Source organism: Sarcophilus harrisii, chromosome 2, assembly GCF_902635505.1.
Source record: "Sarcophilus harrisii chromosome 2, mSarHar1.11, whole genome shotgun sequence".
NCBI classification, from domain to species: Eukaryota; Metazoa; Chordata; class Mammalia; order Dasyuromorphia; family Dasyuridae; genus Sarcophilus; species Sarcophilus harrisii.
The window spans coordinates 4,410,678-4,430,004 of NC_045427.1; the positions used below are offsets into that span (position 1 = coordinate 4,410,678).

Sequence of the window (19,327 nt, forward strand, 5' to 3'; positions counted from 1 at the left end):
GGCCGGGGTGAGACACAGTTTAGCCCAGTTCATTCCGACTGTGTAGAAGGTGAGTGTGGGTATGATTCAGGGAGGAGCCCGGAGGCGGGGCTTGGTCTCCCAGAAGCCTCTACCTGTGGAGACTTGAGGCTCCCAGTAGTTTAGTGGCTCCCTCTGTGCCAGGCACTTTACAATTATGATGTCAGGGGGCGTCATGGGGGAGAGAAGGGAGGGTGTGTGTGAGAGAGATGACAAAAGGCAGAACTGATGGAAATTGGGACTGACTGGACAGAGCGAGTGAGGGAGAGGAAGGCTAGAGGAAGGCTTGGTTGCAAATCTGGGTGACTGGGAGGTTGCTGGCCTCCTCCCCAAGAATAAGGAAGTTCCAAAAGCAGGAACAGTGCTGGGGGGAAGGGCCCCGAGTGGGGCGAGCTGAAGCTGTCTCCTGGACATCCATATTGAATGAGCAGCTGGAGATATAAATCTGGAGGTTTAGAGAGAGGTCAGGGCTGGATAGATGAGAGCTAAGAATCATAGGCAGAGATAGTAGCTGAATCCAGGGAGTTGATGAGATTCCCAAGGAGATCATGTGTGTATGCATCTATATCTATATTGTATATGTGTGTATACATCTATATCTATATCTCTCTATATATACACACACATATTTATATTATATTCTAGATTATATATAAGAAGACTCCCAAGTATAACAGTATATAGAATAGATATAGATATGCATTGAATTGTGTAATAGTGTAGAAGGAGAAGGGGGTCCAAAGCAGAAGCAGAAGGGACACCTACCATTAGCGGTCATGACCTTGAGGAAGATCTAGCAAAGGGGGAAAGGGGGATTAAGACAGGCAGGAGTGGGGGGCCAGGAGAGTGGGCCGTCGCAGCCCCCCAAGAGTCTCCTCTCGTATTCAGGAGCACAGAGTGCCCAAGAGTGCCAGAGGCCGCAGGGAGGTCAGGAAGGATGAGGGTGGCAATTTGGGGAGAGGGCCTCTGGTGGACAACGAGGTCAGAGGGCAGGCTGCCCAGAGCGGGAGGAAGCCAAGGGCAGGTCCCTGAGGCAAAGGGCTTTCTCCAGGAGTGCAGCCACTGAAGGGAGGAAGGTCACGGGAGGACAGCGAGAGGGATGGCTGTCTGCAGACGGGTCTTTTGAGGAAGGGGGATCTGGGCAAGTTTGCAGCCAACAAGGAAGCAGCCGGCACAGGGGAGAGGCTGGGGACGACGAGAGGGCGATCGAATCTCTTAGAGGAGACGGGATGGAATGGGATGGCCCGTATGTGGCGAGGGGATGGCCTTGGCAAGAGGGTCTCCAAGTCCTGAGATTCTAGGTCTATAAATCAAGAGAAGGGGCCAGCTGAGCACCGCCACATGGTGAAAGGGAAGCCCTGGCTCCCAGGGACCCCAGCTCCCACTGGCAGGACGTTTTTCCTTAAACAAGGCTAACCTCAGCTCTTTGTGACTCTGCCCCCCTGCCTCTGGGTCTAACGATGGGATCCCATGGAGCAAGTCAAGTCCCTCGGACAGGGGCCAGTCCACCAAACACCACAAGGATGGCTAGCCCCTCCAGGGTAAACATCCCAGTTTCTCTATGTGATCTTTCTATTTGACACACTCCTGGGGCTTCCCCGTGCTGGTGTTCTCTGCCCAAAGCGGAGCATAGTGGCGCGGATGTGCTCCAAGCTCCTCTCCTTAAGGTTTCCACCCATGCACACACAAAATGCTTCATAAATGCTTGTGGGCCATTTGTCAATGTGGCCCAAGGTGGCACTGGCTCTCTGACTCACCAGGAGCTCACAGATGGGCCTCTGAAATCTCAGAATTCCCCCTTGGCTCGTCCCTCTCCCTCATCCCCCAAGCAAAGCAGGTGACAAACTCTGGGAATTCTGGCTCTGCCTTCTGTGCCCAAACTCCAAGTGCAGCCCAGCACCCAGGCCCTCATTCCTCTTGGCTGCCATACTCCCTTTCTCCCATCTTCCTGCTTCCAATCCACCCCCTGCCTCCAACCCTTCCTACAGAGCAAGGCCGGCTTTGATAGCTCCAACCCAGACTTTCTGGTGGTTTCCTAGTGCTCAGTCTTGAAAGCCCTTTACAATGTGCCTCCAGATTCTCTCTCCTATACTACACCCCCACCTGGAGCCCTCTCTCTTCTCTCTGACTTTGGGAAGCCCCAGTTTCACGGGCCTCCATGAGATTTTCTAGCCATCGGCACACGACCTCCTGAGCCTGTGCTTGCCACCCCCTGGAACCCTTCATCTTACTCACAAAGGCCTGCCCACTAGTCGGGTTTCTTCCACCTTGTACTCATGCGGGCATTTTTTTAACCCAGGTCCCAGGCTTTCCATTATCCCTATTCACCATTTTGTACCCCTCAGTCCCCGGCCGCCCCCCGGAGCTGGGAGCAGCCTGCCTATTTTCAGACATGGGTCAGACTCTCCCTAATGCAGGTATTTCTTCCCTTGATGGTGAGGAAAGCACTCTACTACGACCTACAGTGGGGAAAGCCCAGCTGTGCACGGGGCCCCGGAATAGAACATCTGGACTTGAGGGCCGGGCTGATGGGGAGGCCAAACAGCAGCACGAAGGCAACTCAGTTGGGTTTATTGTCTGCTTTACAGAACAAGAAACTCACACCTGAGAGGACCATGGGCTTGCCCACTGAAACACAGCCACTCCCTGGCTGACTTTCTGACTCACTTCGGTCCTGTGACCATTTAGGAAATGTCTCGGTGGGAGATTCGGCGCGTGGATTCCATGCTTTTGATCCCAAGATTTCCGAGTCAGATGAGATCACCTCTTTCCAGACAAAAGTGAATTCAGGAGGGACCAGAGATGGGGAGGAGAAGGAGCTTGGCTAACATTACACTGTAAGAGCCGGAGAGCTGGGCCCAGAGCTTTGTGTGACACGTATGGCGGCCTGGTTTTTCAATCAGCTGGCACAACTGCCTCCCTGGTGAACTCCAGGCATTCCCCGTGTCCAGCTTGATTCTTGGAACCCAAGAGGCCTCAGTTGATGCTTGCTGACTGATCTGTAAAATGGGTCTTTCACTAGCCACCCTCCAAGATCTTTGTGAAAAAAGTTCCAGTGGCAGGGCCACGTCCTCAGAAAGTAGGGCCCCATAGGCAGCTAATGGCATGGGAGGAGAGGGCCCCCACTCACTCCTTCATGCCTTCCTGAATTCATTCAACAAACACCACGAAGCCCAGCCCACAGGTCCAGCTTCCCAGCTAAGCTCCTGGCGCCTGGAAGGCCTGGGGTTTGGTCACTTGGAAGGGTGGAGAAGTGCTCCCTGAGTCAATTAGTGGCTAAGCATCAGCTTTATGTTGGCTTTGTCCCCCAGAATCACAATTCTAAGGAACTCTCCATACTCATTTATCTCAGCTGCTGCAATCAATAGCAATGTGGAAAACGGACAATTTGCAAGAGATTTAATTATACCATGGTGGGGGCGGGAAGAAAGCCACAAGGGCCTCAGAGAGAAGCTCTGGATGACCGGGTAGAGCCTGCAAGGGTCAAGGAGTCGGGCCCTCTCATTTTACAGCCAAGGAAAGCAAGGCAGGCAGGCCCATCCTTGCCTTTCCTTCTGGGAAGACGATAGGGTTTGATGTCAGGAAAGGAGGCTGAAGGGGCCTCGGCCACCTGGTTCTGACAGCTTCTACAGCAAGAAGGGAGCCTCTGGCCGGAGGAAGCCAAAGGCCCTTCACGCTCTGAGCCGCAATCCTCCCTCTGTGTGGCTTCTTCACAATTCTGGCTTCCTTCTCCCATTTTTCCCATTTTTCCATTTTCCCATTTTTCCTGTACCAAGCCTCCATTGTACCTAACTGTGTGCATCTTCCTTATTTAATTGTAAGCTTCTTGAGGGCAGCGACTCTCATATGTTCGGTGCTTAGCACATAGTAGGTCCTTAAAATATAATGTCCATTGCTTGATTGCTCTTTCCGAATTTGTTGTGCACTATTCGGCCCCATTTCCTCTTTGCTACCTGGTCTATTTACTGGGCCCTGTAGTTTCCACGCCTCTGCATGGGCCCGGGAACGCTATTTTCTTTTCTCTTCCGCTTCTTGAAACCCCTTGCCCCGCTACGAAATGACTTGTATTTTTTTTATCTTTTTTTTTCCCTTATCATTACCCTGAATTCCTCCCAGTAAAATCTAATTTATTAAGCACCTACTATGTGCCAGGTGCTTTACAAAGGGTGTTGCATTTGGAGGCAGATCATGTTTGGAGGCATCTTATGCCTCCATCTCGTGTCCGGCACAGGGTCGAGCCTGTAATAAAGGCCTGTTGATTGACTGCCTGATTTAGGCTTTGCCAAGCATTTTTCCCATAGAGCCTTGTGCTGGTGGGCCCCTTCCTCATGAAGCCCTCTAAGTGACTGGAGAGTCACTCCTGCCTCCAAGTGCCCCAGGCCAGGCGGCTGCCCTCCTCTCCTCCCAGAGGCCCCAGGGAGCTGCTGCTGGGGGAGCCCAGGGAGGGCCGCAGCTGGTGGAAATCCTGGCGTTCTCCCAGGGTGCTAATGGAAGTTTTTCTAAACATCCCATTCCTCCTCTCATTCAGTTCCGTCCCCTCTCAGGCCCAGTTACATAACCCTCCCTCCCTCTCTGCTCTCAGCTAACATCCTTTCTGCTCCTCTATCTTTCCTCCGGGATGCTCGCTGCCTCCCCGACCCCTCTGTGCTAAATCTGGAGGCCCCAGCTCTGCCTGGAACGGCTCTTCCGAGGGGCATCCCAGGCCTCCATTCAAGGGGGCGGGATCTGAACGGGCCGGTTGGAGGCCGACAGCGGCCAGCCCGTCTGGGTACCCTCTCCCGCTGGCCTCCACTGCCATGAAAGCCGTTCCTCTCACGTGGCGTGGATCTCTCTGACAGAGACAAAATAGGACTCGGGAGATGGGGGAGGGGGCTGCCCTGGAAAGAGAGGGAAGAGGAGGCCGCCACTTCTGACACCGATGGGCCGGCAGCGTGGGGGAGAGGGACTGCCAGATGTGGAGGGAAGGGCAGCCAGGGGCATGGGGGAGAGGGGCTGCCAGATGTGGAGGGAAGGCATGAAGCAGAGGGGCTGCCAGATGTGGAGGGAAGGGCAGCCAGGGGCATGGGGGAGAGGGGCTGCCAGATGTGGAGGGAAGGGCAGCCAGGGGCATGGGGGAGAGGGGCTGCCAGATGTGGAGGGAAGGGCAGCCAGGGGCATGGGGGAGAGGGGCTGCCAGATGTGGAGGGAAGGGCAGCCAGGGGCATGGGGGAGAGGGGCTGCCAGATGTGGAGGGAAGGGCAGCCAGGGGCATGGGGGAGAGGGGCTGCCAGATGTGGAGGGAAGGGCAAGCCAGGGGCATGGGGGAGAGGGGCTGCCAGATGTGGAGGGAAGGCATGAAGCAGAGGGGCTGCCAGATGTGGAGGGAAGGGCAGCCAGGGGCATGGGGGAGAGGGGCTGCCAGATGTGGAGGGAAGGGCAGCCAGGGGAATGAGGGAGAGGGGCTGCCAGGGGAATGGAGAGAGGGGCTGCCTGATGTGGAAGGAAGGGCAGCCAGAGGTATGAGGGGGAAAGGCTGCCAGGGGCATGGTGGGGAGGAGCTGGCAGGGATGTAGGGGAGAGGGGCTGGCAGGGATGTGGGGGGAGAAGGCCCTCTTCTTCATGACAGAGAGCACCATTCTAGGAGCCTGACTGTGACCATCACCAATAGAGCTCACCGGCCCCCTTGGCAGGAGGATGCCCGGGCTTTGTGGCTGATGGGAAGTAGACAGCAAGAGTGTCCTCGCCAATTGGTAAGGGACAGTGGGAGCCCACGTACGAATCCCCCTCCCTCCTGGTGGCTCCAAACCGAGCCCCTCCCCTCCGGCCTCCGGCCTCCGGCTGACACCCTCTCAGCTGAGCCATTGCCCAGCCCCTGAGGACGTTCTGACAGTTTTCCCCTCGGCTGTGAGATCATGTTCTGGGTCCAAGCTCCCCATTCGTCAAACAATTCCTCCTCCCGTACAGAACTCGTTCCCCTGCCACCCCACAAAGGTCCATGCGATCTCTACAAAACCACATTTCAAGAACCGGTTTGTCCACCTTCCACACAACTGGGAAAGGGTGGGGGGAGCCTCAGGTACCTCCTCATCTAACGTTTTACAGAGGAGGAAATCGAGGCACACTGAGGGGAGGACGGAGTCCAAGGCCGCCTCGGGAGTTAGCGGCTGAGTGAGGCCCGGGGTTCTTGAGCTCCGGGTCAGTCTGTGCCGGTCTTGGCAAAAGGAGCTCGGAAGGGAGGTCCCGGCCAGCTCTGGGACCTCAGCTCGATCCTCAGCGCCAGGCACTGGGGAGCCAAGTGTGAATCACCGGCTCAGACGGAGGCCAGCCCCGCCACAAGCAGAATCCTCGTGAAGGCGCCCTAACGAGCGCTCCCCCAGCTGCTGCTTCAGGCTCCCCAGGAGGGGAATTCCTCCAGGTAAAGCGCTCCCCCCAGACCCCGCCCCGGGCACGCAGCTTCCCGTAGAGAGGCTGGAACCCATCTATGTGGAGCTCTCCCCCCTCCTGACCCTCCCCAGACCCCACCCCGGGCGCGCACCTTCACTTCGAGCTGCTGGAACTCCTCCAGGCTGAGCCCTCCCTCCTCCTGACCCCCCCAGACCCCGCCCCGGGCACGCACCTTCACGTAGAGCTGCTGAAACTCCTCCAGGTTGAGGCGGCCGCTGGGACAGTCCTTGAGGAAGCCCTTGTACCACTGCTTGAGCTCGTGCTCGTTGAACTCCGTGCTCTTCACCAGGTCCTCCATCACCTCCGGGGCCAGCTTACTGTTCTGCTTCCCCATGGTGCCTGCGGACAAGGACGGGGCACAGTGAGCGTCCGAGGGGCCCGGAAACCTCCTCCCCCCCCTCCCCGGGGCGGCCTCAGACGGGACCCTCCAAGGGAACCGATCGCATGAAGGGGCTCCCGGAGACGGCTCCGGGGCAGCCTAGTAGGGAGGGACTCTCGACACCGTCGAGACCAACCGGCCCATTTTAAGGAAGAGGAGCGCCCCAGAGAAGGGGAAGGATGCCCCAAAGCTCCCTGGTTCTAAAGGGCAGAGCGGGGGAATCCGCATCCAGAGCCTCAAAGTCCAAATGTGGCATTCCTTTCACGCAAGAACACCTCTCAGCCTCAGTTTCCTTCCCTATTAAAAAAAAAAAATGGGACTACAAGGGAACGAAACCAAGTAGTGAAATACTCTTCCCTCCTTGAGCGGGAGCCGGGGGTTCCGCCGGAGGCGCACACGCTCCCCCACCAGTCGTGCTCAGCCCGCAAAGCCCTTTAAGTCGCCGTTCCTTGCCCCGGCTGCCGTCCCTCCGCCCCGCCCCCCTTCCACAAGCTTTCTGCCCGGGAGGCTGGCTTCTCCTCGCGGCCCGGCCCGTTCCCAAGCCGGGGATCCCTGCGCCGTCCCCGGCGGAGCGCACGGGCCAGAACTAGCGCCGGCCAGCTCCGCCAAGCCCCGACCTCGCGCTTCTAGCGGCTGATTCTGCCCTCCCGGGCCAGGCGGAGCAAGGCTAATCCCCCTAACAGAAGACCCCCCCCCCCCCGCCCCTGCGGGCACCTATCCGGCCCCAGGGCCCTCTGCAGGCGGAAGCAGCCACCTGTCTGTCCGTCTGCCTCTCTCGTCTCTCTCAGTAGAGAACCCACTAAGCAGCCCCCCCTTCCCCCCCAGTTCTCCGCGCCCCCTGCGGCTCCGCCTGAATCCCCAGGTGGGTGACGGTGCTCTCGGTCCTAGGCACGAGGCAGCCCCGGCTTTGCCGAGCTTTTCTCAACGGACAAAAAGGCCTCAACTTGCCGGAAAGGCCGTCGGGGCATCTGTGCTTACGGTGTTCTCCACCCAACACTACGCTCCCCTCCCCGCCCCCACCCGGGCTGCTGACTTCCAGCTCCTCATTCCCAAAGTGCTTCCTAGTCCCCGGGGGCCAGACCCTCCCCCCTCCCCCGCCGGGGTCTGGCTGCCTCCGAACTAATTCATCAGGTGAAGAAGCCGAGACTCCCCAGCCCGCTGCCTCATGCAAATTTATCAGCCAAGAGTCTGGGACTCGGCCTAGCTGGGGGGAGGGGGTGGCTGGGCCCGCCCATCACAAGGGTTAAAAAGCAGCTTGATTCCCATTGAACTTGGCGCGCTCTGTTCATTATTGTCAGCATTTTGTTTTCCAAAGCAAAGTCGTCCCCCCTCCCCCAACCTGTGGGACGTCTAGGTTCCCGGTTCCTGTGGAATAAAGCTTCCCAAACCACAGGCCTCTGGGGGCGGGACCCCATTTCCCTGGCGGCCTTTTCAGTTTGCAGAGATTACAATCGACCGGCGGGCCCCACTCCTTTTTGCCCTTGCCACCCTCACCCGGGCACACAAGGGCACACACATATGCACAGTGGGTATGAGCCCCCCTAATTTCTTTTACTTTCTTTTTTGTGGTTGAGGCAACTGGGGTTAAGTGACTTGCCCAGGGTCACACAGCTAAGAAGTGTTAAGTGTCTAAGGCCCAATTTGAACTTGATGAGATTAGATTCAGGGAAGCAAAATGGGATTAGGGTTCCTGGTGGTCAGGGATTAAAGGATGAGGTTAGTAGCTAGTTTGGGCTTCAGGGAACCAAATGAAGAGTTTGGGCTCCCCTGAATCCCCTTGGGATCCGGCACACGGGTAGGGAGTTTTGGGGAACCTCCTTCTGGCAGCGCAGAGGTCCTTTGGAAAGGGATTTATGAACTCGAAAAGCTAGACTTCTAAAAAGTTTATTATTGGCATTGGGAGTCAGCCTTTGCTGTGCAGGAATGGAAAGGCTGAATCCCTTAGAGGCAAGGTCCCGACAGGGAGTAAAGGGGAGGTATAAAGTCTCCTTAGGGAAATAGGTGAGGATAAAGAGACGGTAACGCTGAAAGAGAATCTCATTCCAGCGGGCAGAGGCTGCTGTGCCAGGGAGAGAGTGTTTCCTGGCCCGGCCTATTAGCTCCTCTGCAAGGACTGAGTTCCAAGTCCATGCTTTTTATCTCTAAGCTGGGATTGAACAGAAAACCTTAGCCCTGAATGGCTGTTTCTCCAGTGCCATGAGGTCAGAACCTCCAGCTCCCACTGGGCCAGCCCCCGCTAGATAACAGAATGAAGCTGTTTGTCCTCTGTCTTTCAGAAGCAGGTCAAGAAATCTGCCCTTCCAGGAGTTTTTGAGTTCCGGGTCCTCCCAACTTCGGGCTGCTGCCTGGCCCACTGCTCCGCGGCTGCCCCGAATCCCACTTATTCATACTCCCAGCAGCCCCCAGAAACGGGGCCCAGTCCTAACTAATTGGTGAAGTGAGGAAATGGACGCTTGGGTTTAAAGGGCCTGCCTGCTGAGACTTGTGGGGGGAGCCTGGAGGCAGCAGGAGGCTGGTTGGGCCGAGAATCAGTGATCTGGGTTCCATCCTGGCTCTGTCCCGGACAGCTCCCTCCTCGGAGCCCAGCTGCCTCCTCTGTAAAGTGAGGGGCTTGAACCCACTGGCTCAGAGCTGCTTCCCGGGACTGCAGCAAGAATCCCCAGTCCCCGCGGAGGCCATTTATTGATGCTACACAGATTTGCCAAAGGTGCCCGGGCAGAGATTCACATGGGAGGGAGGATCAGGAGGAGGCAGTAATTAGCCAAAAGGGCTTTAGAGCACAGAAGGGAGGCAGAACGGAGAAGGTCGGAGCCCACAGGGAAGAGCCAGTACCTGGGCCTCTTGTACAAATAAGGAAGCCGATGCCCAAGCGGCAGAGTCCAAGCTGGCACCCGGGCCCCTTCCCACCTCCGAGCCCAGGGCTCTTCCCCGTTCCGTACAAGGGACCGCCCCCGCTGCTGAAATCCACACCACACCAGGGCTGGGGCTAGAATCCCTCTCACAGCCAGGGACCGACGTAACTGCATCTTCCCCAGCAAGATCCAGGGAGATCTTTAAACTCGAAGGTGTTTGGGAAAGCCAGCTCTGATGAAATGGAGTGAGGCTGGGGGCTACTGCAGGCTGCGTGAGCTCATGGGTCTCTGGGAGTCTGCTCCCAGAGGCGGGAGGCCCTCCCATGCACACAGAGAGACACACACAGAAAAAGAGAGAGAGAGAGAGAGAGAGAGAGAGAGAGAGAGAGAGAGAGAGAGAGAGAGTGAGAGTGAGTGTGTGTGTGTGTCTGGGCTACAGGAGGGTGAGAGGGAGGGCTGGGTGCGAATTCTGCCATGGGGTTTTGGGCAAATCATTAAACTCCGATCATGGACAGCCAGCTGTCAAGGGACGTATGTTGGTGAGATTCACTAGGAACGGGTCAGAATGCCGACTAACAGAAGTGGCTCTGGGTCTGGAGCAGAGGGCCAGGTTCTTGTGTACTCTAGAACCACTGGGGACCCACAGCTCAGTTCTCTCTCTCCCTGGGCACCCCTGGCCTCAGCAATAAAAGGAGGGAGCCTTGCTCTTTCTGTGTGTGGCCGCCCTACAGTGCAGATCCCACACTGTCCCTGGACCCCCTGCCTGGTGATCCCCACCTTTCTGTGTCGTGGTTCCCTCTGGCAGGCCCTGACGTCTCTGCCCCCCTTCTTGCAATAATAAATAAAAGTCGCACAGGAAACCACTTGTTTCGAAAGAGTCGTCAAGGAAAGTCGTTTCCAGCTCCCAAAGCCCAATTTCAGGAATCCTCAAGGGCAAAGCTCCGAGAGCAGCCCTGGGATGTGCCTGGGCCGGGCTCCCCTCCGGGGACCCAGCCTTCCTCCTCTCTGGCTTGGAGAGCAGCCTGCCCCCAGCCCCAGCCCCAGCCGCAGGGAGCGCAGGGACAGACACACCTGCAGATTGTTGTTGTTTGTTCTAGAAGGGGCCTTGACATCATGGGAGGGAGGGAGGGCTATCCAAGGGCATCAGTCTGGGGGGGGGGCAGATAGAGACCGGGGGCTGCAGACGGCCCAGGGTGCAGCGGGAGAGCCTGGTCTTCTCACAGGCCTCAGGGTGACGGGTCGGTAAATGAAGCTAGGAAAGAAATGAGGCCGAGAATGGCCTTTTCTTAATTAAAAAAAACAATCTGGGAGGGGAACGTCGGGTCCAAATGTAGTTTCCATCGACGGGGAGCCAATCAGGGCTCGGACAGTGACCATGTGGGGCTTGACCTGGGCCTGTGGGGGCTCTGACCCCCTGAGGGAGGAAGTGGTGGGGGGGAGTACGAGGTGTGACGGGCTTGGGGGGGAGCGGGAAGAAGCCTCCTGGTCTGGGGAGGGTCACCAAGGGGAGAGCCGGCGCCTGGGCTGTGGCCAGAGGCTTGTCCCTGTGCACTTAGAGAAGGCTGCCCTCCTGTCTCAGGGGCTCCCCAGATGGGAGGGATGAGCCTGGGATCTGTTGCCTGCAGCCCCGGCTTCCAATGCCCTTTCCATCTCCCGCCTCTAAGGTCAAAGCAGCAGCCGTGGAGTAAGCACCTACTGTGTGCCGGATATTGTACTAGGTGCTGGGGATCCAAAGAAAAGCAAGAGCAAGAGGCCCCAGCCTAGTGGGAGGCCCCGGCAAGCCCAGGATGCAAGTGAGGTGCATAAAAGGTAAGGAAGGTAATCCCAGGGAAGACTGTGGAGTAAGAGGAAGTGGGAGGCGGGACCTAAGCCAGAAGTGAAGGAAGCAAAGGCAAGGAGGCAGAGAGTCCCTGGCAAGGGGGCGAGAGCCAGCGGAGCCCACCGGAACTGGGGGACGGCACGGGGCGGCCAGGAGCCGCCAGCCCCTGAGTCAGTGATCAGAGCGGGAGGTGCAAGAATCCTGGGAGCAGGGGCGGGGCAGGGAGGTAGGGGGGCAGGACGGGCAACAGAGGAGTTTCAGGGTCACGGACTGAGGCGGCAGTGGGGGGACGGTCTCCTGGCACCTTGGCCACATCTGGGTACACAGCGGCGCTGCCCACACTGAGGCTACCTCCCTGGGGAGGATGCGAGCCACCAGAGAGGGGGGCACGGCGCAGGGCACGCAGGAAGCCCCCAATCAGTGCTTTCCTTCCATTCCAAAGGGGCACCTTGGCAGAGGAGGCAAAGGCCCAGGGAGCTGGGCCCCAGTGAGGCTTCCTACCCCAGAACCGGCCCTTCTGCTTCCTCTGTGAAAGATGGGACTGGACACAGTGAGGCAGGGGGTCCGAGCCTGGGCAGCCGCAGTGACAGGCTGAGGGTGCTAGAGTCGGAAGCCCCGGGTTCACAATCCCTGCCTCAGAGGCTTCCTAATTCAGTCTCTGACCTCAGTTTTCTGGTCCGTAACATGGGACAATAATCCCCCGCCTCCTCCCCAGGAGTCACTCGGCCTCTCGGTGACAGACGCGTCTCTCTGAGTTCTAGGCCCAGGCCGGAGTACCAGGCCCAGGTGGAAGTGCCAGGCCCAGGCCAGAAGAGTGCCAGCCCCCCTTGCCAACCCCCTCCCTCCACCTCAGCTTGTTCCTGCAGGGATGGGGCTGACGAAGGCTTCTGAGGGTGCTGTGCAGACCCCCCTCAGCGGGCAGTGGGCGGGCGCCCGGGCAGGAGAACAGCTGTGGGGTGAATGTTGGTGCATCTCAATGATGCTGCTGAGGGAGGTCCCAGAGTCCACGAGTGTCCCCTCAGGGGCTCCTCTGGTGGACAGAGCAATAGGGAGGCCCAGGGTCCTGGCTCTGGCCTAGATGCTCCTTGTACATCTGGGGAAATTGAGTCTGAGGGGAAGGAAGGGCCCTGCCCGAGGTGGCCCCTGTGCCGGGGCGGGGAGCAGGGGAGGCACCCAGCTCCTCTGAGCCCCCTTGCTAAAACTCCCCCAGAGGTCACGCCATGCCGGGTCACGGGATCGGGGGTCGGGGGCCACTCCCTGGCCCTGTTTATGGTCGGCTCCTCCAGGGACCTCCATCTCCACCTGGGCTGGGCACCAAGCCCGGAGTCTCGGCCCTGCTGTCCTTGCCAACTCTTTGTCTGAGCCTCCGGGCACGTGGGAACAAAGCACCTCATTGTACCTCCTGGAACATCTCGGAGCTGGGAGGGACAATGCCAAGGATGGGCCGGCTAAAATTAGCCCTTCCGGCCCTGCTGGCACCGGGAGCGCAGAGCTCTGATGCCTCACCCGATCGGGCCCTCAGAGGGGGAAGGGACGGCTCTGGGAGAGTGGGCGTGGCAGGGGGGGTCTGGGAGGCCCCGCCATCCAAGGCCACTGCCCAGCCTCCTTGGCCCCACAGTGACGCCGGAGTCTCATCCAGTGCCCATCACCAGGCTCCTGGCCCCAAGGCACCCAGCGGGAACATGCCCCCCTGCTCTGCCCACGTCCCCTGGCCAGACAATGGGGGAGAGCCAGCCGGTTCACCTGCGGGAGTCCCCCGGCCCTGAAAGTCTATAACCCGAGACCTCCAGAGCCCAGCAATCACACGCTGGGCAGGAGAGAATAAAGACACAAGTCCCGTCTCAGCTCCATTGGGTCAGCGGCCCAGCCTGTGCCTCCTCCATCCTCTGCCTCCCTCCGTCCTTCCCTCTCCCCCCTTCTCCCACCCTTTGTCCAGTCTCCTAACTTGTGCCCACTCTCCATGACCCCATCTGGCGGGCACTAGTGGGCACTGGCAGGCACTGGCAGGCATTGGCCACTTCCTTCTCCGGCCCTTGGTAAATGCTCATTGGACTGACCTAGATGGGAAAAGGACCCGCCATGACCCTCCTGAGGAGGTGGAAGGGGGCATCCAGGAGTAAGACCGGGAATAAAAGGACATCCCCTGTAAGGGGGGAGAAACGAGCCGCTATCAGCCCATGGGCCAGAGCACCCGATGAGGATGCTGTGCGGGAGTTCCGACGAGAGGCGCCGGCACAGCGGAACTGACCGGTAGGGAAAAGGTCCCGGAGGAGGTCCATCCCACCCCCCCAGAGACAGGACGGGAGACAGCGGCTCTAACATGGACTAAAGGAAAGGCCTGGAAGATGGTTTCCTCCCGGTGAAGGGAGGAGCACAGAGACAAGGGGAGGGGGCTTCTGGAGGGGGGGGGGGAAGAGGCGGCGGCTTGGCTGGTGGCCAAACAGCCTTTTCTTGTTCTAGACTCTCAACCTCAGTCTTACAAAAATGAATGTTGATATATTGGATTACTTGCCATCTGGGGGTTGGGGGTGGGGGAAGGTGGGGGAGAAATTAGAACACAAGGTTTTGCAAGGGCTAATGTGGAAAAGTTATCCATGCACATGTTTCAAAAATAAAAAAAGCTTTAATAAAAAAAATTAAAAAATGAATGAACACTCTTTTCATGTATTTGGAAAAATAAAATACACTGAGAGAAATGTAATTGGAAATATTAACAAAATAAAGAAAAACCCATTAGGTTCTTAACTTCATTCTTAAAAAACGAATGTTGAAAACTCATTACTGGTGTTTGGAAAAATAAAATATATGGAGAAAAATGCAATTAGGAAATATTAAAGAAAATAAAGAAAAAGATACTCGAACATAAACAAATATTTTGAGGAGTGGCTAGGTGGCACAATTGGGCAGCTAGATAGCACAGTGAAGAGAGCACCATCCCTAGACTCAGAAGGACCTGAGTTCAAATCTCGTATCAGACACTAGCTGAGTGACCCTGAAGAAGTCATTTAACCTGAACTGCCTCAAAAATTAAAAAATACATATTTTGATACCTGTATTTCAATACATGATCAATTTCCTTGGTAATTCTATGCATTTCAAAATATTACTCTGAGAAGAAATTTCCTCAGCCATTCAAGGGGCTCCGTGATACAGCCACAGGTTAGGAATCCTGGTTCTAAGGCTGATGGTAATGAAGTGTGAAAGCCAGCTCCTACTTTGGGAGATCTGATTGTAAATGTCTGAGACCTCAGAAACAGCAAACATTACAGATTCGAGCTTGATGGTTTGTGGATTTTTTAGATTTAGAAAAGTAATGCAGAAAATATTCATTACAGGCTAAACTTAAATGTGTATATTCACTCCCACCCCCCAAAGAAAAGCTGGTTGTTAAATTTTTACAGGCACCTCTTTGGGTGGAGATAGTAGGGAAAAAAAAGGTGATATTAAAAACTAGATATCACTTTTTTTTTTTTTTAATTTGGCTCTCGGGAAGCATTAGGAAGAGTGTTGTAGGTCTTTCCTTGGGGACAGAAGATGGGCTCTAATTTTGGTTCCCACACCTTCCTGGCTATGTGGTAGTGGGAGTTGTGGACCATGGAGTCTCAGCTGACTTTCTTTATAGAGGAGAAAACAGAAGCTCCAAGTGGAGCAAAGGTGGTCTGAGACCCTCAGCAACTCCTGAACCCAGGTCTCCTGCCTCCCAGGGAAGATCTTCTCCTCGGCCGCGAGCCTTACTATACTGATCTGTAAAATGGGGCTGAAATCACACACACCCATTAACTACCTCCCAGGACTCCTGGGGAGGGAAAGAGCCCTGAAAGCCTTAAGACGACCACAGAAACGGGAGAGTATTTGGAGGCAGAGTGACCCCTCCAAGATCACACAGCTAGAAAGTTCGAAAGGGAGAATCTGAACTCAGGTCTTCCTGGCTTCAGGCGCTCTATCTACTGTGCTTCCCCTCTGCCTCTGGGGAGGATCTGTCCCTAAAATGCTGCCCCCCATAGAGCACAGCTCCCCCGGCACGGACTGGTGCTCGTTCCTGCCCAGTGAGGGCACAGCATTACCCGGCACACACTCAGAGGGGTTTGGAGCTGTGCAAGGGTCTGGGGCGTGGGGGTGGAGGAGGGGACAGCCCAAGACCCCAGACCCAGAGAAGTGGGTGTGGGGGGGAGGAAGGGGAGAGTCAGGCTGCCCCCTGACCCCAGAACTAGGCCAGGACCCTCTCAGCTCCAGAATTCAGGGCTAGGCAAGGGGGCTGGCACCTCTGGGGCAGGTGTGGGGGCAGAGAGGGGGCCAGCCCAAGACCCCAGACCCAGGTAGGGCCAGAGAAGTGGGTGTTGGGGGTAGGAAGGGGAGAGTCAGGCTGCCCCCTGACCCCAGAGCTCGGCCTGCTCAGCTCCAGAATGCAGGGCCAGGAGGCGGGTGGGGGGTGGGGGCCCTGGCACCTCTAGGATGGGCGTGGGAACACCATTCTCAGCAGAAAGGCTTCCTTCCTGGCCGGCAGGGGAGAGCGCCTGCTCCCTGGGCCACAGCCTCCCTTCCCGTGGTCTGCCTGCGTCCTGTTTAATTAACTGGGAAAATCCGTCCAATAATTAGAGACGAGTGGGGAGATGCCGCCTTGTGTCCCGTGACACGGGGCAGCTTTGTAAGAGGCTCCGCTTGGGATTTGTTCCCGTGGCAGCTTCTCTTTGCCCTGGGAGCGTCCCCGGCATTGACACCGCACGGATAAGGAAACTGAGGCAGGGGGAGACAGGTCCAGCCCACCCTGGGCCCAGAAGGTGCCAGTATCACTCGGTGAGAAACTCCAGTTTACCCTGCAGACACCCTCTGGCTGGCAATCAAGTCCCCGCAGCCCGGCCCTTCCCCCCTCTGCTCCTCCCCTCTCCCTGCCCTGCCTCAGCTGAGCCCCACATCTGGATGCCCTCCCTTCTGGCTCCTTCCAGCTCCGACCTGACCTCAGCAGGCCCTCCCACCCCCTGCACAGCCAGGACCCCCCCCCGGGAATCCCCTTTCCCCCCAGAGGACCCTTGCCCCGTGCTCCCCTCTCTCCCTGCCACATACAGGGCTGTCTGCAGGCCAGGCCCCCCCACATCAGAAGGGAAGCCCCCCAAGGGCAGAGGCCGTCCCCGAGCGCTGGGCCCCGAGCTTCTTGAGGAAAAGTCCCTTAGGGGCTCGGGCCCAGCCCCCCCAGAACTTGCTCAGTGACCCTGGGGCCCCTCCCTTCCTCAAGGGGCGCTCCCGCCCTCAGTCTTGCCTCCCGGTTCCCAGCTTCCGTCCCCTTTGGGAGCCCGCGGCCCATGAGGGAATCTCCCCGGGTCCAGACCGGCCCGTCTGTCCTCACCCCCACCCTGCCCGTCTTAGCTGTGTGACCATCAACCTCCTGGGCCTGAGGGAGCTTTCCAGCAGTCTCTGAGTGAGGGGCCACCAGGGGGCTGCCGTGAACCCCCCCAGCGGCAGGGGTCCTGGTGGTGGGGGACGTTGGCCAGCTGAGCTGGCCCTCCCCACCCCCGCCCCCCCAAGTGCTGCTGTGTGTCCCACAGGGGGCAGCTAGTGGCAAAGCCTGGACTGAGGCCCCTCGCCCGCCCGGCCAGGGCTCTCTTCAGGACCTCGGACACCTCCCCCTTCCCGATGGCCACTGCAAGAGCCCCAGAATGGGGCAGGTGTGGGCTGAGGCCCAGAGTAACCAGGGTTAAAGAAGAGGTCGGGCCGGTCGGGTAGTGCTGGTGGTCGGCCCTGGATGAGGGAGATCAGCCCCAGCTCTGGAGGAGGGCACTGGGTCCCAGAGGAGGACGCTCGGCCCCAGAGGAGGGCAGGCCCCCAGCGCACCACAGGGACCCCTTAGAGCTCGGGGAGCCTGGATGGGAGCCTGGATGGGAGCCTCCCGGCGGGAGGAGGCAGCCAGGGCTGTGATCTGCTCCCCAGAAGGGAAGCCCAGGAGCAGAGAGCACATCAGGGCCCGGGCGGGCCAGCATTGCTGGAACTTGGACCTGGGAGCCTGATCCAAGCCTGCCAGCCTGAGGCTCCCTCCTCACTTGAGAGCCTTGGGCTGGAAGCAGCCTTCGAGGCCATCTCGTGGGAGCCCTCACGGCAGGTGAGGGAAAGAGCCATGGGAGAGGTAGGAGCAGACAGCTGGGAAGGGCCTTAGAACAAGAGATGGAAGGGGGCTGGGAGGGGTCTTAGAACAGGGGATGGCAGGGCTGGGAGGGGGCTTAGAACGGGGGATGGCAGGGCTGGGAGGGGCCCCCACTTTGGCTTAGCTGATTTACAGCACCTGCCCAAGTTGTGCTCCAACTCCTCTTCCCCTCTTCAGCTTTATCTCCATCAAATTTAATAGGTTCCATTTCACTTTGAAAAACCTTGATGACCTAATCACGGCTCCTCCAAAGTCCTAATTAAGCATCCTGCCGGCAAACGGAAAACCAGTGGGCAGGATCGGGGCAGGCTGACATCTGGCAGGAGCCAAGAGCCACAGAGGGGACCCGCTAAAAGCCTCAGAGGCCCCCAAGCTGGCTGGAAATCTGGGTTCCAAGTCAACTAACCTTCCCAGGTCTGCTTCTCTCTCCAAACAAAGGAGTTGGACTGGATCATTTCCACAATCCTTCCCATCTCTGACATTCCCTGTTCTATATGTTCTAAGTGCCCCCCTTGCCCGACCTACCATGGTGTTCTGCATTCTAGGCTCTTTCTTTGCTCTAATATATCATGTTTTATATTCTAAGCTTGTTGCTCTAACCTACTATGTTCTATCTTCTAAGCTCCCTCTTAGCTCTAAACTACTGGTGTTCTATATTCTAGGCTCTTTGCGCTAGACTACCTTATTTTATATTCTAGGCTCCTTCTTTGTTCTAACCTACTACGATCTATATTCTAAGCTCCCCCCTTGCCCTGACTTTCCATGGTGTTTTATATTCTAGGCTCTTTCTTTGCTCTAAACTACCATGTTCTATGTTCTAAGCTCCCCCCTTGCCCTGACTTTCCATGGTGTTCTGTATTCTAGGCTCTTTCTTTGTTCTAGCCTACCTTGTTCTATATTCTAGACACTTTCTTTGCTCTAAACTACCTTATTTTATATTCTAGGCTCCTTCTTTGTTCTAACCTACTACGATCTATATTCTAAGCTCCCCCCTTGCCCTGACTTTCCATGGTGTTTTATATTCTAGGCTCTTTCTTTGCTCTAAACTACCATGTTCTATGTTCTAAGATCCCTCTTTGCCCTGACTTACCATGGTGTTCTATATTCTAGGCTCTTTCTTTGCTCTAAACTACCATGTTCTATGTTCTAAGCTCCCCCCTTGCCCTGACTTTCCATGGTGTTTTATATTCTAGGCTCTTTCTTTGCTCTAAACTACCATGTTCTATGTTCTAAGATCCCTCTTTGCCCTGACTTACCATGGTGTTCTATATTCTAGATTCTTTCTTTGCTCTAAAGTAACTTATTTTATATTCTAGCTCCTTCTTTGTCCTAACCTACCATACTCTATGTTCTAAGCTCCCCCCTTCCCCGATCTACTTATGGTGTTCTGTATTCTAGGCTCTTTCTTTGTTCTAGCCTACCTTGTTCTATATTCTAGACACTTTCTTTGCTCTAAACTACCTTATTTTATATTCTAGGCTCCTTCTTTGTTCTAACCTACTACGATCTATATTCTAAGCTCCCCCCTTGCCCTGACTTTCCATGGTGTTTTATATTCTAGGCTCTTTCTTTGCTCTAAACTACCATGTTCTATGTTCTAAGCTCCCCCCTTGCCCTGACTTTCCATGGTGTTTTATATTCTAGGCTCTTTCTTTGCTCTAAACTACCATGTTCTATGTTCTAAGCTCCCCCCTTGCCCTGAC

At 56.7% G+C, this 19,327-nt stretch overlaps 1 protein-coding gene across 1 annotated transcript in view; it reads right to left on the bottom strand.

The window, feature by feature from the left end:
- Nucleotides 1-19,327, bottom strand: part of VSNL1 (visinin like 1) — a 61,680-nt gene that overhangs the window by 23,360 nt on the left and 18,993 nt on the right. The window contains exon 2 of the mRNA XM_031949609.1: nucleotides 6,614-6,780. Within this exon, the coding sequence (XP_031805469.1) occupies nucleotides 6,614-6,775 (162 nt within the window). The 5' untranslated portion in view covers nucleotides 6,776-6,780. The remainder of the gene's footprint in view (nucleotides 1-6,613; nucleotides 6,781-19,327) is intronic.